Genomic DNA, 19,082 nt, shown 5'->3' with positions numbered 1-19,082 from the left:
TGTAAATGTAATACTGTAAAGTAGCTGTGAATGGCCTATTGTAAATGCTGTGTTAATGTTCACTGTTATTATCATTGCAATTGTTGCCAATGGAAAACAAATATCTCTAAAGCAGAGTTTACATTGATTTTGACCCAAATGTTATGAAAAATTATCTATAACAGAAAATAATGCAAAGGGAGAAATATTTACCCTTTCAGTGTTATACTGGGGTATTGTTTAAGAAGCTTGCTCGGGAAGTTCCATTGTGGCTGAGGAGAAACAAATCCAACTACTATCCATGAGGAGGCAGGTTTGATCCCTGGCGTCACTCAGTGATTTAAGGATCTGGCATTGCCACGAGCTGTGTGATAGGTAGCAGACATGGCTAGGTCCCACATTGCTGTGGCTGTGGCATTTGCCAGCAGATGCAGGTCTGATTCAACCCCTAGCCTGAGAACTTCCATATGCCACAGGTGTGGTCCTAAAAATCAAAACAAAACAAACAAACAAAAAGAAGCTTGCTCAAAAATTATTTAGCTCTCTAGGTGAATGCATCTGTGTTTGACTATTTCCTTCTATTTAGGGTGCCAAATCTGTGAAGATGCATGTGAACCTATTTATTTGTGTCTAATGCAGATGCAAATAATTTCTGTCCAGTAATTAAGTAAGAAAACAACCAGTTTTACTCTAACAGAAAACAAAAACACATTTTTTTCCTTCTCACTTCAAATGTGTGATATGTTTTCCAACACCACATCTCCATATCTCCAACACCAACCAAGTGTCCTACAATTGATTTCAATTCTGACACTACCTGGAGCTAAGGCAGATCCCACAGGTTTAAGGACTCAAGTTCTAGTCACAAGAATCTTTTTTTTTTTAATATATAATGACTTTTATTTTTTCCATTATACCTGGCTTACAGTGTTCTGTCAGTTTTCCACTGTACAGGATGGTGACCCAGTTACACATACATGTATACATTCTATTTTCTCATATTATTATGCTCCATCATAAGTGACCAGACATAGCTCCCAGTGCTACACAGCAGGATCTCATTGCTAATCCATTCCAAAGGCAATAGTCTGCATCTATTAACCCCAAGCACCCCATCCATTTTACTCCTCCTCCCAGACAACCACAAGACTATTCTCCAAGTCCATGCTTTTCTTTTCTGTGGAAAGATTCATTTGTGCCCTATATTAGATTCCAGATATAAGTGATATCATATGGTATTTGTCTTTCTCTTTCTGACTTACTTCACTCAGGATGAGAGTATCTAGTTCCATCCATTGCTACAAATGGCATTATTTTGTTCCTTTTTATGGCTGAGTAGTATTCCATTGTGTATATATACCAAATCATCTTAATCCAATCATCTGTTGATGGACATTCGGGTTGTTTTGCCTATTGTGAATAGTACTGCAATGAACATGTGGGTGCATGTGACTTTTTCAATGAAAGTTTTGTCTGGGTATATATGCCCAAGAGTGGGATTGCTGGGTCATATGGTAGTTCTATGTGTAGATTTCTAAAGGTACCTCCATAGTGTTCTTCATACATTCCCACCAACAATGCAGGAGGGTTCCCTTTTCTCCACACCCATTCTAGCATTTGTTATATGTGGACATATTAATGAAGGCCATTCTGACTGGTGTGGGGTGGTATCTCTTGGTAGTTTTGATTTCTATTTCTCTAATAATCAGTGATGTCGAGCATTTTTTCATGTGCTTGTTTGCCATCTACGTATCTTCCTTGGAGAAATGTCTATTCAGGTCTTTTGCCCATTTTCCCATGGGGTTGTTGGCTTTTTTGCTGTTGAATTGTATAAATTGTTTGTATATTTTAGAGATTAAGCCCTTGTTAGTTTCATCATTGGAAACTATTTTCTCCCATTCTGTAAGTTTTCTTTTTGTTGATAAAGGAGGCAAGAACATAAAATCTGGAAAAGACAGTCTTTTCAGCAAGTGTTGCTGGGAAACCTGGACAGCTGCATGCAAATCAATGAAACTAGAACACACCCTCACACCATGCACCAAAATAAACTCAAAATGGCTTAAAGACTTAAATGGAAGACAAGACACCATCAAACTCCTAGAAGAGAACATAGGCAAAACATTCTCTGACACCAACCTTACAAATATTTTTGCAATTCAGTCTCCCAAAGCAACAGAAATAAAAGCAAAAATATAACAATGGGAACTAATCAAACTGACAAGCTTTTGCACAGCAAAGGAAAACAAGTATCAATTTTTGAGATTACTAAAGACTTTGTCTGATTTGGCAGCAAAATCAAGGTTTTCCCTGTCCTCAGTTTTGATGGTTTGATATAATGATGCATGAAAGTCAAAACAATGCTATACTAATAATTATAGTTTATTATAAAGGATAAGAAGAACACAGATGAGGTGGTATGTGGATGAGTTCCAGAAAGGTCCTGAGTAAAGGAGTATCTGTCCTCATAGAATTGGGTTGATCCAGTCTATCAGCATTTGTTGTGTTTGCCAATTCTGAAAGTCTCTGAACCCTGATACTTAGGGCATTTTTGGAGGCTTAATTGCATAAACATGATTATCGCCACTGGTGATTAACTCAATTTCCAGCCCCTCTCCCTTCCCTGGAAGCTGTGGAGTAGTACTAATAGTTCAAACTTATAATCATGGCTTGATCTTTTGGTAATAAGCTCTCATTCATTTCTTTCATACCTGGCCCTCCAATCTAGTAACCACCAATCTGTTCTCTGAAACTATAAACTTGTTTCATTTTATATTCCACATATAAGAGGGGACATCTCTATTTGTCTTTCCCTTGCTGACTTGTTTTGCTTAGCATAATCTCCTTAAAGTCCATCCATGTTGCTGCAAAAGGCAATATTTCATTTTTTACAACTGAATAATAGTCCATTGTGCATATATATCACAACTACTTTATCCACTTATGCATTGAAGGACACTTAGATTGTTTTGATATCTTGGCTATTTGGCATAATGCTGCAATAAACATGAGGGGGCAGGTATATCTTTGAGGCTCTGATTTATTTCCTTTGCTTATATATCCAGAGAAAGGGATGGGTGAGTCATGTTTTACTTATATTTTTAGGTAATTTTGGAAGTTCTATACCATTTTCCATAATAGTTTTGCCAACTAAAATGCATGTGAAACCACAAAATATCCCGAATAACCAAAACGATCTTGGAAAAGAAGAATAGACTTGAAGCCGTCAAATTGCATTATAAAACTACAGAAAAAAAGAGAAAGAAAGAGAAACAGAAGAAAAATATGGATAGTATTTACATCAAAACAGATACTTAGACTAATGGAAAAAAAATAGAGTCCAGGAATAAACCCAGTATAAACAGTCAACTAATTTTCCACAGGGGCACCAAGAACAAACAAGGAGGAAAGAACACTTCTTCAGTACATGTATTGTGAAAACTGGATACCCATATGCAAAATAATAACATTGAAACCTTATTTTATATAATATCTAAAAATAAAAATAAAAATGGAGTAAAGACTGAAATATAAGACCTGAAACAGTAAACTTCTAAAAAAATATTAGAAGAAATCTCCTTGACTTTGGTCTTGGTAGTGATTTTTTGAATATGGCACCAAAAATTCCAGTGATGAATGCAAAAATGGGCAAGTGGGAATTTATCAAACTAAAAAGTTTTCTCACAGAAACACAATCAACAAAATAAATAGGCAGTCTACAGATTAAGAGAAAATGTTTGCCAACCACCAATCTGGTAAGGGATTAATATATTTGAAATATATAAGGAACTCAGCAAATTTAAAAGAAGATATGGTACATATATACAATGGAATATCATTCAGCCATAAAAAGAATGAGATATGCCACTTACAGAAACAGGGATGGACCTAGAAACTACACTAAGTGAAGTTATTCAGACAGTGAAAGACAATCATCATATGATACCACATATATGTAGAATCTGAAATATATATATGTGTACCCATATATACACATGAATGAACTTATTTACAGAACAGGAACAGACTCACAGACTTTGAAAAACTCATGGCTACCAAAGGGACAGGTGGTGGGGAGGGATGGACTTGGGGTTTGAGATTTGCACATGCACACTGAGGTATATGGAAAGATTGGCCAATGGGAACCTGGTCAATAGCACAGAGAACTCTAACCAATATTCTGTGATAATCTATATGGGAAAGGAATCTGAAGAGAATGAATGTGTGTACATATGTAACTGAATCACTATGATGTGGAGCAGAAATTATCACAACATTGTAAATCAACTATATTTCAATAAAATTTTAAAAAATTAAAAAAACATAAAAACAAACAACTGTATTAAAACATTGTAAAGAACACTGTAAAAAACATTATAAAGTTCCCATTGTGGCTAGGCGGTTAGCCAACCTGACTAGCATCCATGAGGATTCGAGTTCCATCCCTGGCCCTGCACAGTGGGTTAAGGATCTGGCATTGCCATGAGCTGTGATGTAGGTCCCAGAAGTGGCTCAGATCCTGTGTGGTTGTGGCTCTGGCATAGGCGGCAGCTAAAGATCCAATTGGACCCCTTTTTATGGTGCAGCCCTAAAAAGACAAAACAAAACAAAACAAAACACATTGTAAAGGACCTAGATAGACATTTTTACAAAGAAGACATACAAATGGCTAATGAGCTTATCATAGAAAGGTGCTGAACATCTACTAGTCATCAGGAGAATACAAACAAAAACTGCAGTGAGATATTACTTCACAACTGTTTCAAGGGCTATCATTAAAAAAATATAAATAATAAAAAGATAAGAAGAATGTGGAGAAAAGAGAACAAGCTTTGAATTTGTCAGTGAGAACGTAAATATGTGTTTCATTTTACCTCTTTGCATTACCTTTTGACAAGGAAATATCCATGAAACAATGTATTTGCATTTCTTGTTTCTCTTATAATTTGAGCTTTTGGTTCTAAAAATTCATTATATACTTGGTGACCATTAGATATGCCAAAATTTTGCTATAATTTATCTTGCTATTGAAAATTTTAATCCATCTGAAATCAAATTTGTGTATACTGCTTTGTTCTTATTTAATTTGTATCATTTTTCAAATAAATTTTCTAAAAATTTCCTTCAATTAGTTATTTAAAATTCTGAGTTGTTTTTCTAATCATTTTTCATAAATTTACTTTAAATTTTATATACTTTCTTTTTAGAAAATTTATGTGCTTCAATAATGATATATGTTGACTTTTAGACTTTTTACAATATATATATATTTTTTTGCTTTAGAGTTAGGTTAAAATTGAAATAAATATGAATAAAATAATGACAGTATTGATGTGGATGGAGTAGGAACAGGTAGTTGTAGAAGTCCCAGTAAGGGATATTAGATAGAGAGGGAAACCTAGGGGACTTTGGGAGATCACTCTAAGTTAATAACTGCTCAAGAGGGCCATCAGAACAAGGCATGCTTGATTGACTAGTAGAGGTGTGAAACATGCCTCATGTCATTGGGTCGGGGATGGGGTGAGGCCTGTATTCAGGTTTGGACCAAGGGAAGGAGTCTGAGGACCACACTTCTGCTGATTTGAATAAGCACCATGACCAGATACCAAGGAAGAGTTACTACTCCAAGAAAGAGGAAGAGGTGGTCTTTTCTCACCCCCACTCTCATTGGATGATAAAACTGTAGCCTAGCTTATCTTTGGGACAGAGCCTCCTTGCCTGCCCTCTTGAAGCTCTCACAGTATCCTATCTTAATAAATCTATTTCTTGCCTATCACTTTGTCTCTCCCTGAATTCCTTGTATGTAGAGGCATAAAGAACCTGAAGATCAGTAAGTCCAGACACCGGGTGAGTGATTCTAATTTAAAAATGTGGGTTCAAGTCCCAAATTGGCTTTAGGCTGGGTTCGAGTCCCAGCATGTGGGTTCAAGTCCAATCTGGGTTCTGGCTAAGTTCAGGCCATTAGTGTTATCAGGTTAAGTATTATTTTTTGTTTTTCTTATTAAAGAGAGTTTATTGAAACTTTCAATCTTTAAAGACTCATTGTATCTAAAAAATGTTTCTTTCATATTGTGGATGTAGGTTCTTTCCTCTTTTTCTTTTTGATGTAGGTCACATCTGTATTTAGGTTCTGTTTGAAGAGTTTTCTCTTTGTATTCATGTAACATAGCTTCACTATAATGTATCTTGGTCTCATTTATTTTTACTCTACCTTCTTGGGATATATTTGAATACATAAATCTGAGAACTCAGCTTTTATTACTCTTTGAATATTTTCCTTATATTTTAGAGAAGAGGTGAAATCTTTTTTTTGTGAAATATGTGGACATACATATGCTCTGTAATATAGATTTAAGCCACTCTAGTTTCTAATGTTATTACTTTTATTATTAACTCTATTGTTATTAACTGTTATTATTAACTGTATTAACATCAGTTATGTCAATCTACAGATGAGAATTATAATTTGAATGAAATTGAAAGCATGCTTGTTTTTGTAGGCATCTGAATGAAACTGGGTGAAGAGAGGAATTTTTTTCAGTGTGTGGTTTTGAAATTACAGATAATACATTTGAATGTGTATAATCTGGGGCATTATACTACAAACATATGCAGTGAACAAAGTTTTTCATTGAGATAAAAAAAGTTGAACTGATGATTTGAGGGTTAAGTGGGCCAACAAAAGCCACAAAAATAGATGATAATATTTTGTCCATAAGTACTATAGATTCATGTAGTATTTTGGTCATGTTTTATTTCATGAATATCATTTGTTTAAAAATATTTCCTGAAATGTTTTTCTCACTGAAGTTAAAAAGGAAGTTTTAATACATAACAAGATAATTCCAAAAATAAATGAAAAGAATAGATAAACATATCTCTGAGCATATCCCCAAGCTGGATTTAAACAGAGCTGAAAGTAAATTAAATAACAGAATAAAATTCTACAAATAAAGAGAATCCCTTGGAATTATGCTAACATTCCACATTTTCCTGTGTGACTTTTAAGAGCTTTAAAAGCTTTAAGACATTTAATATATTATAACAATCATATAAATCCTATTATGATTATGATTCTTACTCTACAGCTATAGAAAGAGAGGCATAAGCAAATTTAATATTTATTCTGAAGTACTTATTGCCTTTGTTAACTGGTAGAACATGGAGCCATACTTACCTTCTCTGAGGCCAAGTCTCTGCTCTGCTGTGACCATTTTGTCATGCTGGCATTTAGTGGGAGTCTTGTCCAAATATCATTTTTAAGGAGTAAGAACATAAATAATGATTCTTAACAAATCTTTACTATAAGTGATGGTTGAGAGAATATCACCTCCAGTGGCTTTGGGTATTATATCTATATTTTGCATCATCCAAAGGAAGGTGGAAAATTTAATGACTCTTGTTTTGAAAACTGTTAAAACACTTCATCTCAAAAAGACAGAATGGGCACAGGCTACAGTTTTGATAGACACTTTATCGGAAGGGCAACTTTAATAGAAGTATTATTTGTACCATCTGTCTGAAATAAAAAATACAATAAAAGTAAATTACATTAGCTACCACATGAAATGTCTTTATCTCTGGTGTAAGAATTGCACAGTGATATTATCCTTTCTTTGCTGATGTCAAAAAATGAAAACTATAATTATAATAAACCAGGAGTAAATTACTGGCTATTATGGTAGATATGAGAATTCTGCTGCAAGGCTAGAAATAAATATAGTGTCATTGTCAGTATTTCATAGTAACCCTGAAGGTAATAAACATTTATATATACTTTCTAAATGAGCATAAATTTGTTTATGTATAAATTAATATCTCCTTAATAATATAAATATATTTTGAAATAATATAAACCTATATGAAAATTTAGACTCAAACATTTGAACAATAAGACACTAAGTGCACATTACTTTTGCTTCAAGATTTTAGTACACATTAAAATATCAGGGCACAAGAGGTCCATGGGTAATCAAAGAATAATGTGTAAGCCTGTATTAGTCAGAATGTTCCATCAGTAGAATAGGATGTGCATATTTATTTATTATAAAAAACTGGCTCAGGTAACAATAACGGCTGAAAAGTGACCAGGTTGGCAGGTGGCAAGCTGGAGTCTCAGGAGAGTTATTTATTTACTTCCAGTTTGAAAGCTGGCAGTTTCAAGAACCAGATAGAGCCATTCTTTCAGCTTAAGATATGAAAATCTGATGTCTCAATTTAAAAGTAGTCAGGCAGAAGAAATTCTTTCTTATTCAGCTTATTAGTTCTATTCCAACCTTCAAGCAATTGGATGAGGCCCACCCATGTTAGGAAAGACAATAGGCTATACTTTTACTCTACAAACTGCAATGTTAATATAATTCAAAAACACCCTCAGAGACACATCCAGAATAATGTTTGACCAAATATCAGGGACCAAATACTGGCAGAGTCCAATTGACATATTAAATTAACCATTGGAATTTCTGCTGTGGTGCAATGGGATCTACAGTGTCTCAGGAGCACTGGGACACAGGTTTAATCCCCAGCCTAGCACAGTGGGTTAAGGATGTGGCAACTGCATCTTGGATCTGATCCCTGACCTAGGAACTCCATACACTGTGGGGCAGCCAAAAAAGGAAAAACAAAACAAACAAACATAAAAAAACGATTAACCATTGTAAAGCTCAGGAACAAGTCTTATTTACACCTTTGTATATCTCTCACTGGTCAGCTTTAGTAAATTCTTGGGAGAATTCTTATCTCTACTACATTATTACAGCATTAGAAACAAGTTTTTGACACAATGCTTTGCCATAATTTTTCATTGAAACTTTTAGATTAAAACTAAGTTGAAGTCTAAAACCTAAAAAACAATAATGAATGAATCATACTGCTGAAGCATCTATTAGCATGCATTAATGAATCACCATTTTTTGTTTAATCAAGAATTAATGCAGAACATCAAGCATTGACAAAGTACGATACACCTCCAAGCTGGCCAGGAAGTGTCCCTAATGAAAATGCAATTCAAGTAGTGGTGTATAAGGTAAATGGGCTCCCATTATTGTCCTCACATTAAGCCTCTCTCTGATTTACTAGAGCACAGAACATCTTTATATTATAGCTTCTGTGAAGGGTGGTGCTACATACACTGGAAAGAGTATTTGGTCTTCTCTTTTATAAAGTGATGTTATCCTGAGGTGATCGCTTAGAGCATGTGAATACTATATTTGTGCCTATCCCCAAAATACACCACTTTTAAAATTGCTTTCTTCTGATTAGACATCTAGCCATTTTTCATAATAATGATTTTACACTAAATAGAGCCCTGCCTCATTTAGTCTTTTCTCTCTGCCCTCACAGACTTCCACAACCATAAATAAAAACTCTTAAATCATACCTGTCAATACCAAGATTGCCAGTACTCACAAAATCTCAGAATGGTCTCTTAAACCCAGTTAAACTAAAACTTGATTGTCTCTTAAGAAACCAAAATATTTCAGAGCTCATCCTAAACACCCTGGCTCCATGAAAACACTAGCACAGAGTAATTTATTTCAAATCCTGGATTCTCTCACTGATCACAGATATGCAAGCCCTAATCCATAATATCACTACTCCCCCTTAATGAATGAACAAGTTTCATCCCAACAGACAGAAAGATATGTTCAGTCTCTGGTAAGAGCCTCCAGTTCTTTTTTTGTTTTGTTTTGTTTTCTTTTGGTTTAATGGCCACACCTGAGGTATATGGGAGTTCCCAGGCTAATGGAGTTGAATCAGAGCTGATTGAATCCATATTGGGTTCTTAACCCACTAAGCTACAGTGCTAAGTCCAGCCTCCACTTACATTACTTTGAAGAGCAGGATCAAATGCTTTACAATTGTATTTTTTTCTCTTCTCTAAAGGATATATGTTTATGTGCCAATGAGGTTTATCTCGCAAAGGACTGCAACAGAAAGAGAAGTTGATGAGAGAGGATGAGCCCATGTTGAAGTAAGATGAGTGGATTTGGACAGGAGGAGTATCATTTTGTGCATTGTCACAGGAAAAGATAGGGACTATGTGAGACCATAGTGCAAGAAACTGATAAATTTAGTGGCAGAAGAATTTAAGTTATAATTTATCTTTTTTTTTTTTCTTTTTTAGGGTCCCACCCATGGCACGTGGAGATTCTCTTCCCAGGCTAGGGGTCTACTCAGAGCTGTAGCTGCCAGCCTGCGCCACAGCCACAGCAACACCAGATCCTTAACCCATTGAGCAAGGCCAGGGATTGAACATGCAGCCTCATGGTCCCTAGTTGGATTTGTTTCTGCTGCACCACAACAGGAACTCCTGATTGATCATGTTTTAATACATTACTTTCTCTTCCCATATGAGCTAAGGAGTATGGAAGTGTGTTGGAGATTGATGGAGAGGAGGAGTTATGGATTACTAGTTTGGAGAAAGTCTGTAGAAACAATGGCCAGCTTGATATCTGAGCTCATAGGTTTGAAGTGAGATCTGTAAGCATAGATATAGGTTTTCCCATGTTTTATTTCTCTGAATTTACCCTGTGGTCCTGAATAGCAGGTTGATAATAGGATTTAACTAGATTGGAGTTTTCCCAGGCTGCACAGCATAGGAGGGGGAGGCATAGACATCATCAATAAATGACTAATAACCACAGGTGAAATAACTTGTATATATTAATAACTTATCCCTATGCCAAGTGTAAAACAGTGAAACTAATTTGTCTGGTTTTGTATTTTATCACATTTACTATATACATATATACATGTATATGTATACACACACACAGATATCTATGACACTTGTTTATTGAATAACATTTTGTTAAATAATATTCTAATCATTTTTACTGGGATACATGCGATAAGTGACCCTATCATAGCACTTCTCTGGATTACAATTCTGTGGATTGAATGGGATAATAAATCCTAAAAATATATTGTGTCTTTCCTCTGTGACAAGTACTATGTAATTATTTGGCATGTATTATTCCGTATAAGTCTTGGAACATTCCTTAGAACATCTTTAAAGACTTGGCAACAAGCTAGAATCTTAAGTAAATTTTTTTTCCAGTGAACTTCCTAATCAATGGTTAGGCCCCTAGGCTAGAGTCTTCCTGAGTTTAAATGCTTATTTTATTGCACTGTCTCTAAGAGTCAGCTTGCCACTTCAGTAGAACAGCTGGCTGTATTTGACATTTTTATGGATTAATTGCCTTAACCTTCTACAAATGGAAGAAAGTATTTTGACATAGAAAACTTTAATTTAGTCAAAATCACCAATAAATTCTTCTGAAATCTCATTAGATAACAGGCTAAAAACCTTCCCTAACACTGCTTGTAGTTGTACCATTTAGCCAAACACTTGTAAGTCCTTTCTGCACCTATTTTGTTTTTTCGTCATTTGTCTTTTTAGGGCCACACCCAATGGCATATGGAGGTTCCCAAGCTAGGGGTCCAATATGAGCTATAGCTGTTGGCCTTCACCACAGTCACAGCAATGTGGGATCTGAGCCACCTCTATGACCTACACCACAGCTCATGGCAATGCCAGATCCTTAACCCAATGAGCAAGGTCAGGGATTGAGCCAGGGCCCTCATGGATACTACTCAGGTTTGTTAACCATTGAGACATGAATGGAAATCCCTTTCTGAACCTTTTTAACCCTTAGTTCTCTAAGTTACAAAATTTCAAAAAGCATAATATGACATCTTATAGCTATTAAGTTATATTCTGAAATAATCAAGCTCATCCCTCTTTGGTCTAACTTTGGGCATCAGCAGAATACAACAGCATTGTTTGAATTGAATGCTTTGTACTATCTAAGTGCAGAACTGAATTGATCTCCAAATAATCAAAGTCAAATGATGTCCCAATATTTTGGCCACAGTGGACTTAAACACTAGGGATCAATTACAGGAGAAAGAAGAATATTAAGACTGGGTGATGTAACAATCTTCCTATAAAATATAGCAACCCATCATTCTGTCTTCTAACTGTAGAATGTAAGGAATGAGGTAGGAAATGTCTGCTTTCACTGGAATAAGGTAATAGGAATGAAGGATGTTTTAATTAATCAATACATATGTAAATGGAAAAATATTGCACTAGACAAAGTTAAGTTGTTTTCTAATTCCAATAAGACTTGCACAAAAGGAACCAAAATCTAGCCATATGTTCTATACTAAAGGAAATGCTGAGCATTGGGAGCAGTGAAGAATGAATGTTAGAATGTGTCCTTGGAAGTTCCCTTCTTATGAATTTTAGCAGATGAAGAAGAAATTCTCATGTCAGAAAGAGAGTTTTGATATGATGAAGAGATACATGATCTTGTAGCCTAGCTTAAGAAACAATGTCAGCAAAGTTTGGTGCTTAAACATTTTAAATAATTAAATGTACCATTAATAAGAAATTGTGTCATTATAAAGCTACTTTATCTCCCTAAATACACAGTAACTTCAGACAAAGTGAGTCATAATAATTTTGTTGAAATGAGTTCATTTGGGATGGCTTTAACCTAGGGAGTAATTTTGGAGATGTGGTTTTCTTACTTTAGGGAAATAATTTCTGCTATACTGAGAATAGGCAGTTCCATAACAAGTTGGAAAATGAAGAGTAAACCTAAAATGTAAAAAGAAGTAATATGGACCTCATAGAATTCTATGATGTCTGACTCTAGAGTGGTGTGTGTGACTTTAATTAAGACCCTTTATGGAGTTCCTGTTTTGTCTCAGTGGGTTATGAATCCAACTAGCATCGATAAGGAAGTGGAATGGATCCCTGGCCTTGCTCAGTGGGCTAAGGATCTGGCATTGCTGTGAACTCTGGTGTTGGTCACAGAGGCAGCTCAGATCTGCTATTGCTGTGACTGGGGCATAGGCCTGCATCTGTAGCTTTGATTCAACCCCTAGCCTGGGAACTCCTATATGCTGCAAGTGCAGCCCTAAAAAGCAAAAAAAAAAAAAAAAGCGAAAAAAAAAGACAATTTATTTCTCTCTACCTGAGACTTCATGATGGTTAAGTATGGAATGGACAAGGAAAACTAACATATATTCAGGACCTACCATGTGCTGAAAAAAGAGTTCATTTAAGTCCATCTTCAGAGCTGTCCTACAAAGTTGTTGGCTTTGAGTTAGCTGCAGCTCAATTAGTTTATTTATCTTGATCTGATTGTCTATAAAACTGTTCAAATTGTACTTGACCTGTAACTTTTCCAAAATAAATTTAGGACCATATCAACACATTTATGTAGAATAAAGTAGGTCCTGTAAGTTGAATGTTTTTTTTTCTTTTAACTCTATAAATATTAGCAGCATGCTTCCTAAGATGATCAAAGAGGCAATCATTGTAGACCCAATTGTAGTCACAAGAACAATATTCTCCAAATTGTGTTGTAATCAGAGGGTATTGTTTCATGTAATTCTGTTGCATTAAATAAGATTCCATATCCAATGAAGAAATATGCTGGCTATCAATAAAAATACACTCTAAGGAGTTCCCATCATGGCTCCGTGATTAACAAACCTTACTGTTATCCATGAGGATGTGGGTTCTATCCCTGTCCTTGCTCAGTGGGTTAAGGATCAAGCATTGCCATGAGCTGTGGTGTAGGAGGCAGATGTGGCTTGGATCTTGCATTGCTGTGGCTGTGGTATACACCAGCAGCTACAGCTCTGTTTTGACCCCCAGCCTGGGAACCTCCATATGCCATGGGTCAGTGGACCTAAAAAATTAAAACCAAAAAAAATGCACTCCAAGTTCTAGCTCCTATGTTCTGTGTCCTAGAATCTTCAAGTCCAGATTTATAGGATCCTGAAAGTAACTTTTGGTTTCCATTGCTTGACAAGATATTTGTTTTCAATTTAGAAAGCAAAAATGTTGTAACTATCATTAAAAAAAATTAAGTTACTCTGAACTCTAATTTATGCAGCAGAGAATCTAAATCCCAATGTGTCTTTCTGCAAAATGACTAGCCTATGTCATACCTTAGCAGAGCCAGCTCTGTTTGTTTAGCACTTGCTATTGGAAATACACCTCCTAGGAGGACCAACTGATACTTTTTTTCCCTGAATTTAAACCCAGATTAAACAGAAAAATATGTAAATTAGCGCTGCAGGCACTGTTCTAATTTACACACCACATAAAATAATGAATGATTTTTTAACAGTGGGTTACTTTTTATCACTATGAACTATCATATTAATTTATTTTTTATAATTTGATTAAAGTATAGTTGACTTACATTGTATTAGTTTCACATGTACAGCAAATTAAATAATTTTTACTTATAAATATATCTATTCTTTTTCCCCTTATATTGTTACAAACTATTGAGTAGATTTCCCTGCGCTATATAATAGATCCTTGTTAATCATCTATTTTATACAATAGTATGTATGTTATTCCCAACCTCCCAATTCCTTCCTCTCCCTAATAGTTTCACCTATGATAATCATGATTGCTTTTGAAATTTATGTGTTTGTTTCTGTTTTATAAATGTTATCTTGTATTTTTTTATTAGATTGCCCATATAAATGATATATGATAATTGTCATTCTCTTATTTACTTCATTTAGTATGATAATTTCTAGGTCCATCTGTCTTGCTACAAATGATATTATGTCATTCTTTTTTATGGCTGAGTAATAGTAATAGTATATATGTACCAAATCTTCTTTATCAAATCCTCTGTTGATGGATATTTAGATTGGTTCCATGTCTTGGCTATTGTAAATAGTGCTGCCATGAACACTGGGGTACATGCATCTTTTTGAATTATGATTTTGTATTAATTCAGTTTTAAGGCAAAGTTTTGATTCATTTCATCAGGCAGATAAAGGGTTGAAAGATACTATGCAATAATCACTGTACAAGGCTGTAAAAAAAAAATGGTTCATTTGGTCCTATGCTAAATAGATGACCAACTGTCTTGATTTTCCCAGGCCTTAGGACTTCCTATTTTAAAACCAGAAGAATCCCCAGCATAAAAGAACAAGCTCAAAAATTAGGCAGGGGAACCAGAGATAAGCTAATGATAAAATACTTAAAACAGTGATGTTCCTATATCAGCCCCTGTAAAGGTCATGGAAGGTTAAAATAATAATTCCTATGAATCTTGCAATCACAGCCATGCTCTATATGAAGGGATGTTCATGTATTACTGAATTTAAGAACAGGTTTTTCCGTTAAATATGTACCAAATTTCAGCTCTGTGAATAACTAATGTGACTAGATACAACTACTGCAGTGGTCACTTTCTGGGACTGCTTTATCTCCTTCCTAACTAGTCTTCTATATGCAATCATCCTTGACACTATTTACCAGCCTAGAAAATCTTGTGTAACTTCTAGAAATGTACCTAAAATCATGCCACACTCACTCAGAAAAAAATGCGCATTTTTATTACAGTATGGTATTTCCTACATAAATTTCTTAATGTTCAATGCCTCAAAAACTTTGATCTCATTGAGAGTTTTATGTTTTACTTACTGTTGCCTCTGAGTCGAGAATTCTTTAACCAGATTTACTTGAATTTTTTTTCTCCCCATAGTTATTTTTGTTTTTTAGTACTCATGTTTCTCTTTATTCCTTTACTCTACTTTATTTTTCTTCAAAGTACTAACCATTAAATAAGATCAGATAGCAACTCTGAGTTTGTTGGTTTATTGTCTGTAACACTTAGTAAACTTTATATGATTATAGAATCTTGTGTGTTTTAATCACCAAATCATCTCAGTGCTGTCATAAAATAGATATGTAGTGAATATTGTCTGAAGAAATGAATGCACTTTAAGAATGATGACTATGTTTTATCTTTTTATGTTAGGTCATCAGTTTTTATTTCTGGAAAGTTATAAAAAACAGCAGATGTGATGTTCCCATTGTGGCTCAGTGGTAATGAATCAGACTAGTATCCAGAGGATGTGGGTTTGATCCTCTGACCATCACTCAGTGGGTTAAGGATCCAGTATTGCTGTGAGCTGTGGTGTAGGTTACAGATGCAGCTTGGATCCTGCATTTCTGTGGCTGTGGTGTAGGCCATCAGCTATAGATCCTATTCAACCTCTAGCCTGGGAACTTCCACATGCTGTGGATACAGCCCTAAAAAGATTAAAAAAAAAAAGATTTAAAAAAAAAAAGAGGATGTCTGGGAGACTATCTAGCATTTAGATCCAAAAATATCTTATATCCCCTCTGCCTCTGTACTTTTTATTGTTAGCATTTGTCAGCTAAACAGCTTAAAAATGTGTTCCTATTTCTCTATGGTATTTTTTTTCCACAATATCATTCATCTTACCAAAGTTATATGAAGTCATTTGATTTTATTTTACAAAGGGGAATAATTGCAACAAACCATTAATTGTTGTTATTTATGGTTTAAATATTAGTAGTCCGGTCAATATTACCTAAATCTTTGACATAATATGGCATTAAGAGTCTCCCTCAGACAGAGAATGCTAAAGTAAGCATTTGCATTTGACACTGAAGCTGATTAATTAAAGAAATAAAATATATTTTGAAAATATAAGAGGTCCCACAATCACAGTTTATACATGTTTGGAATAGTGAACAAAGGAAAGAGCAAATTGCCAGAATTGATGTGACACAAAGAAAAAAAAAGAGAAGCTATAAAAGGTTGAGTTATTTTGTATCATTTTTATTAGATTTCACTTATAATTGCTATCATGATATTTGCCTTTGTTTGATTTTATTCACTGAGTATGATGATCTCTAGAACATATTTTATAAACAGAAACAAACTCAAAGATTTCAAAACTAATCTTATGGTTACTGTAGGTGAGACCACTAGGGGGAGGGAAGAACTGGGAGGGTAGGAATAACATATACACACTACTGCATAAAATAGATGATTAATGAGAACCTATTGTATAGCACAGGAAAATCTACCCAATAGTTTTTAATAACCTATATGGGAAAAAAGAATGGATATAGTTATATGTATGAATGATTCACTTTGCAACACATCTGAAACTGATACATTGTAAATAAACCATAGTCCAATAAAGTTAAATTTTTAAAAAGATTGAGTTACACATTTTAAAAAAGTGTAGACATAAAACACTATAAAAATTATCCAGAAAGGAAAATGTCATTTTTACCTCTTCTTGATTTTTGTTCTAAGTAATTAATATATGATATTAATTCTACTGCTTTACTTAATTAAATCTGAAGAGAGTAAGTACAATCATGTAAGCTACAAAACATCTTGTTCATACCCGCTTTCTAGTGGAAATTTTTCAATTGCTCAGACTCTGCTGCCATCTATTGTGTAGAAACTAAACTATAGAAAATAATATTCTCTCTAATCTCAGTATGCTTTGAGAAGTACAAAGTATGCAATTAAGCTGGATCTTTTGCAGAAGAGTAGTAATTATCCTGTATTGAACAAGACATCATGCACAGAGCAAGACATTTAACCATTTAGGAATCTTGGGAATATTGAAATAATGAGAAATCTGAAGCAGATACACAGGCTCAAAAATTAAATATGTAAAACAGGTTTAAGTAATAGAGGACTTAGAATTGAAGAATACAGAAAGTCTCTGAGTAACATATGCCAATCCCTTTTGTGAATATGTTGTGTTAAATTAACAGACACTGAGAAACGCAATGATTCTGTGACTTGTTTGTAAATGATCATGGCCAGGAGTTATACAGAGATGAATACTTTAGTTGTCTTGTTTATCTTTGCTGGCTATGATACTAGACTTTAAAGATCCCTTGATGAGATGCTTACCAGAAGAAATTGGAAGTGGACCATTCAATTCAGATACTGAAATTGATTCAAGAAAAGCTGCAGTATTGAAGGAAAGTCAGTTCATTCTTAAGCAAATATTAATCAAGTCAGAGTTACTTTTTATGCTCCTATTTGGTTTCATTTCATGTTCTGTGCTTTGTTTTTAATCTTCATTTTTCTCTCAAGAAATTTAAAGCAGTAAGTGTTCATGGAGAAATGGAATCAAACTTCAAATGATTTCATTTTGTTGGGGCTGTTTCCCCAAAATCAAACTGGCCTCCTTCTCTTGTTTTTTATCATCTTCATATTCTTTCTCGCTTCGGTGGGTAACTCAGCCATGATTTACCTCATAAGATCAGATCCCCGGCTTCACACACCTATGTACTTCCTCCTCAGTCAGCTCTCCCTCATGGACCTGATGTACCTCTCCACTACAGTCCCCAAGATGGTGTTCAATTTTCTTTCTGGCCAGAAAGGCATTTCCTACCTGGGATGTGGTGTGCAATCTTTCTTCTTCCTGACCATGGCATGTTCTGAAGGCTTACTTCTAGCCTCCATGGCTTATGATCGTTATGTGGCCATCTGCCACCCCCTTCACTACTGCATCCGTATGAGTAAAAGGATGTGTGTGAAGATGATTATGGGATCTTGGATCTTGGGGTCTATAAACTCCTTGGCACACACTGTCTATGCTCTCCATATTCCTTACTGCCAATCCAGGGCCATCAATCATTTCTTCTGCGATGTCCCAGCCATGTTGCCTCTGGCCTGCATGGACACCTGGGTCTATGAATACATGGTTTTTGTGAGCACAAGCCTCTTTCTCCTCCTTCCTTTCCTTGGCATCACAGCATCCTATGGCTGGGTTCTTTTTGCTGTCTACCATATGCGCTCAAAAGATGGAAGAAAAAAGGCCTTCACTACCTGTTCAACACATTTAACAGTGGTGACTTTTTACTATGCACCTTTTGTCTACACCTATCTTCGGCCCAGTAATCTCCGCTCACCAGCAGAAGATAAAATTCTAGCAGTCTTCTATACCATCCTCACCCCCATGCTCAATCCCATTATCTACAGTCTGAGGAATAAGGAAGTGCTAGGGGCCATGATGAGAGTGTTTGGGATATACTCTTCTATAAAATAATAATAATGGCTATACTTACTCCTCTGTTTCCTCTTTCCATGTTGATTAGAATGCTCTAGAACTGTACCAACTTATAGAAATATAATATGAGCCACATATATAATTAAAATTTTTCTAGAAGGCATCTTTAAAAAGTGAAGTTAATCTAAATAATGCATTTATTTAATCCTAATGTTATCATCGATATTGATGTTAACAATATTGTTATCAAT

General features: G+C 34.9%; 1 protein-coding gene across 1 annotated transcript; it reads left to right on the top strand.

Moving 5' to 3' along the window:
- Window positions 1-17,934: 17,934 nt before the first annotated feature.
- LOC125124175 (olfactory receptor 2L13) lies at window positions 17,935-18,870 on the top strand. The gene has a single exon (XM_047774324.1). It carries the CDS (start codon window positions 17,935-17,937, stop codon window positions 18,868-18,870), a length of 936 nt encoding a protein of 311 aa, XP_047630280.1.
- Window positions 18,871-19,082: the final 212 nt, after the last annotated feature.

Source organism: Phacochoerus africanus, chromosome 4 (assembly GCF_016906955.1).
Source record: "Phacochoerus africanus isolate WHEZ1 chromosome 4, ROS_Pafr_v1, whole genome shotgun sequence".
Taxonomy (NCBI): domain Eukaryota; kingdom Metazoa; phylum Chordata; class Mammalia; order Artiodactyla; family Suidae; genus Phacochoerus; species Phacochoerus africanus.
Note: the sequence above shows the minus strand (reverse complement) of the source record. Positions and strands in the feature narration are given on the sequence as shown.

Excerpts from the sequence above, each read along its gene's own strand:
- LOC125124175 (XM_047774324.1), top strand. The coding sequence starts at position 17,935 with ATGGAGAAATGGAATCAAACTTCAAATGATTTCATTTTGTTGGGGCTG.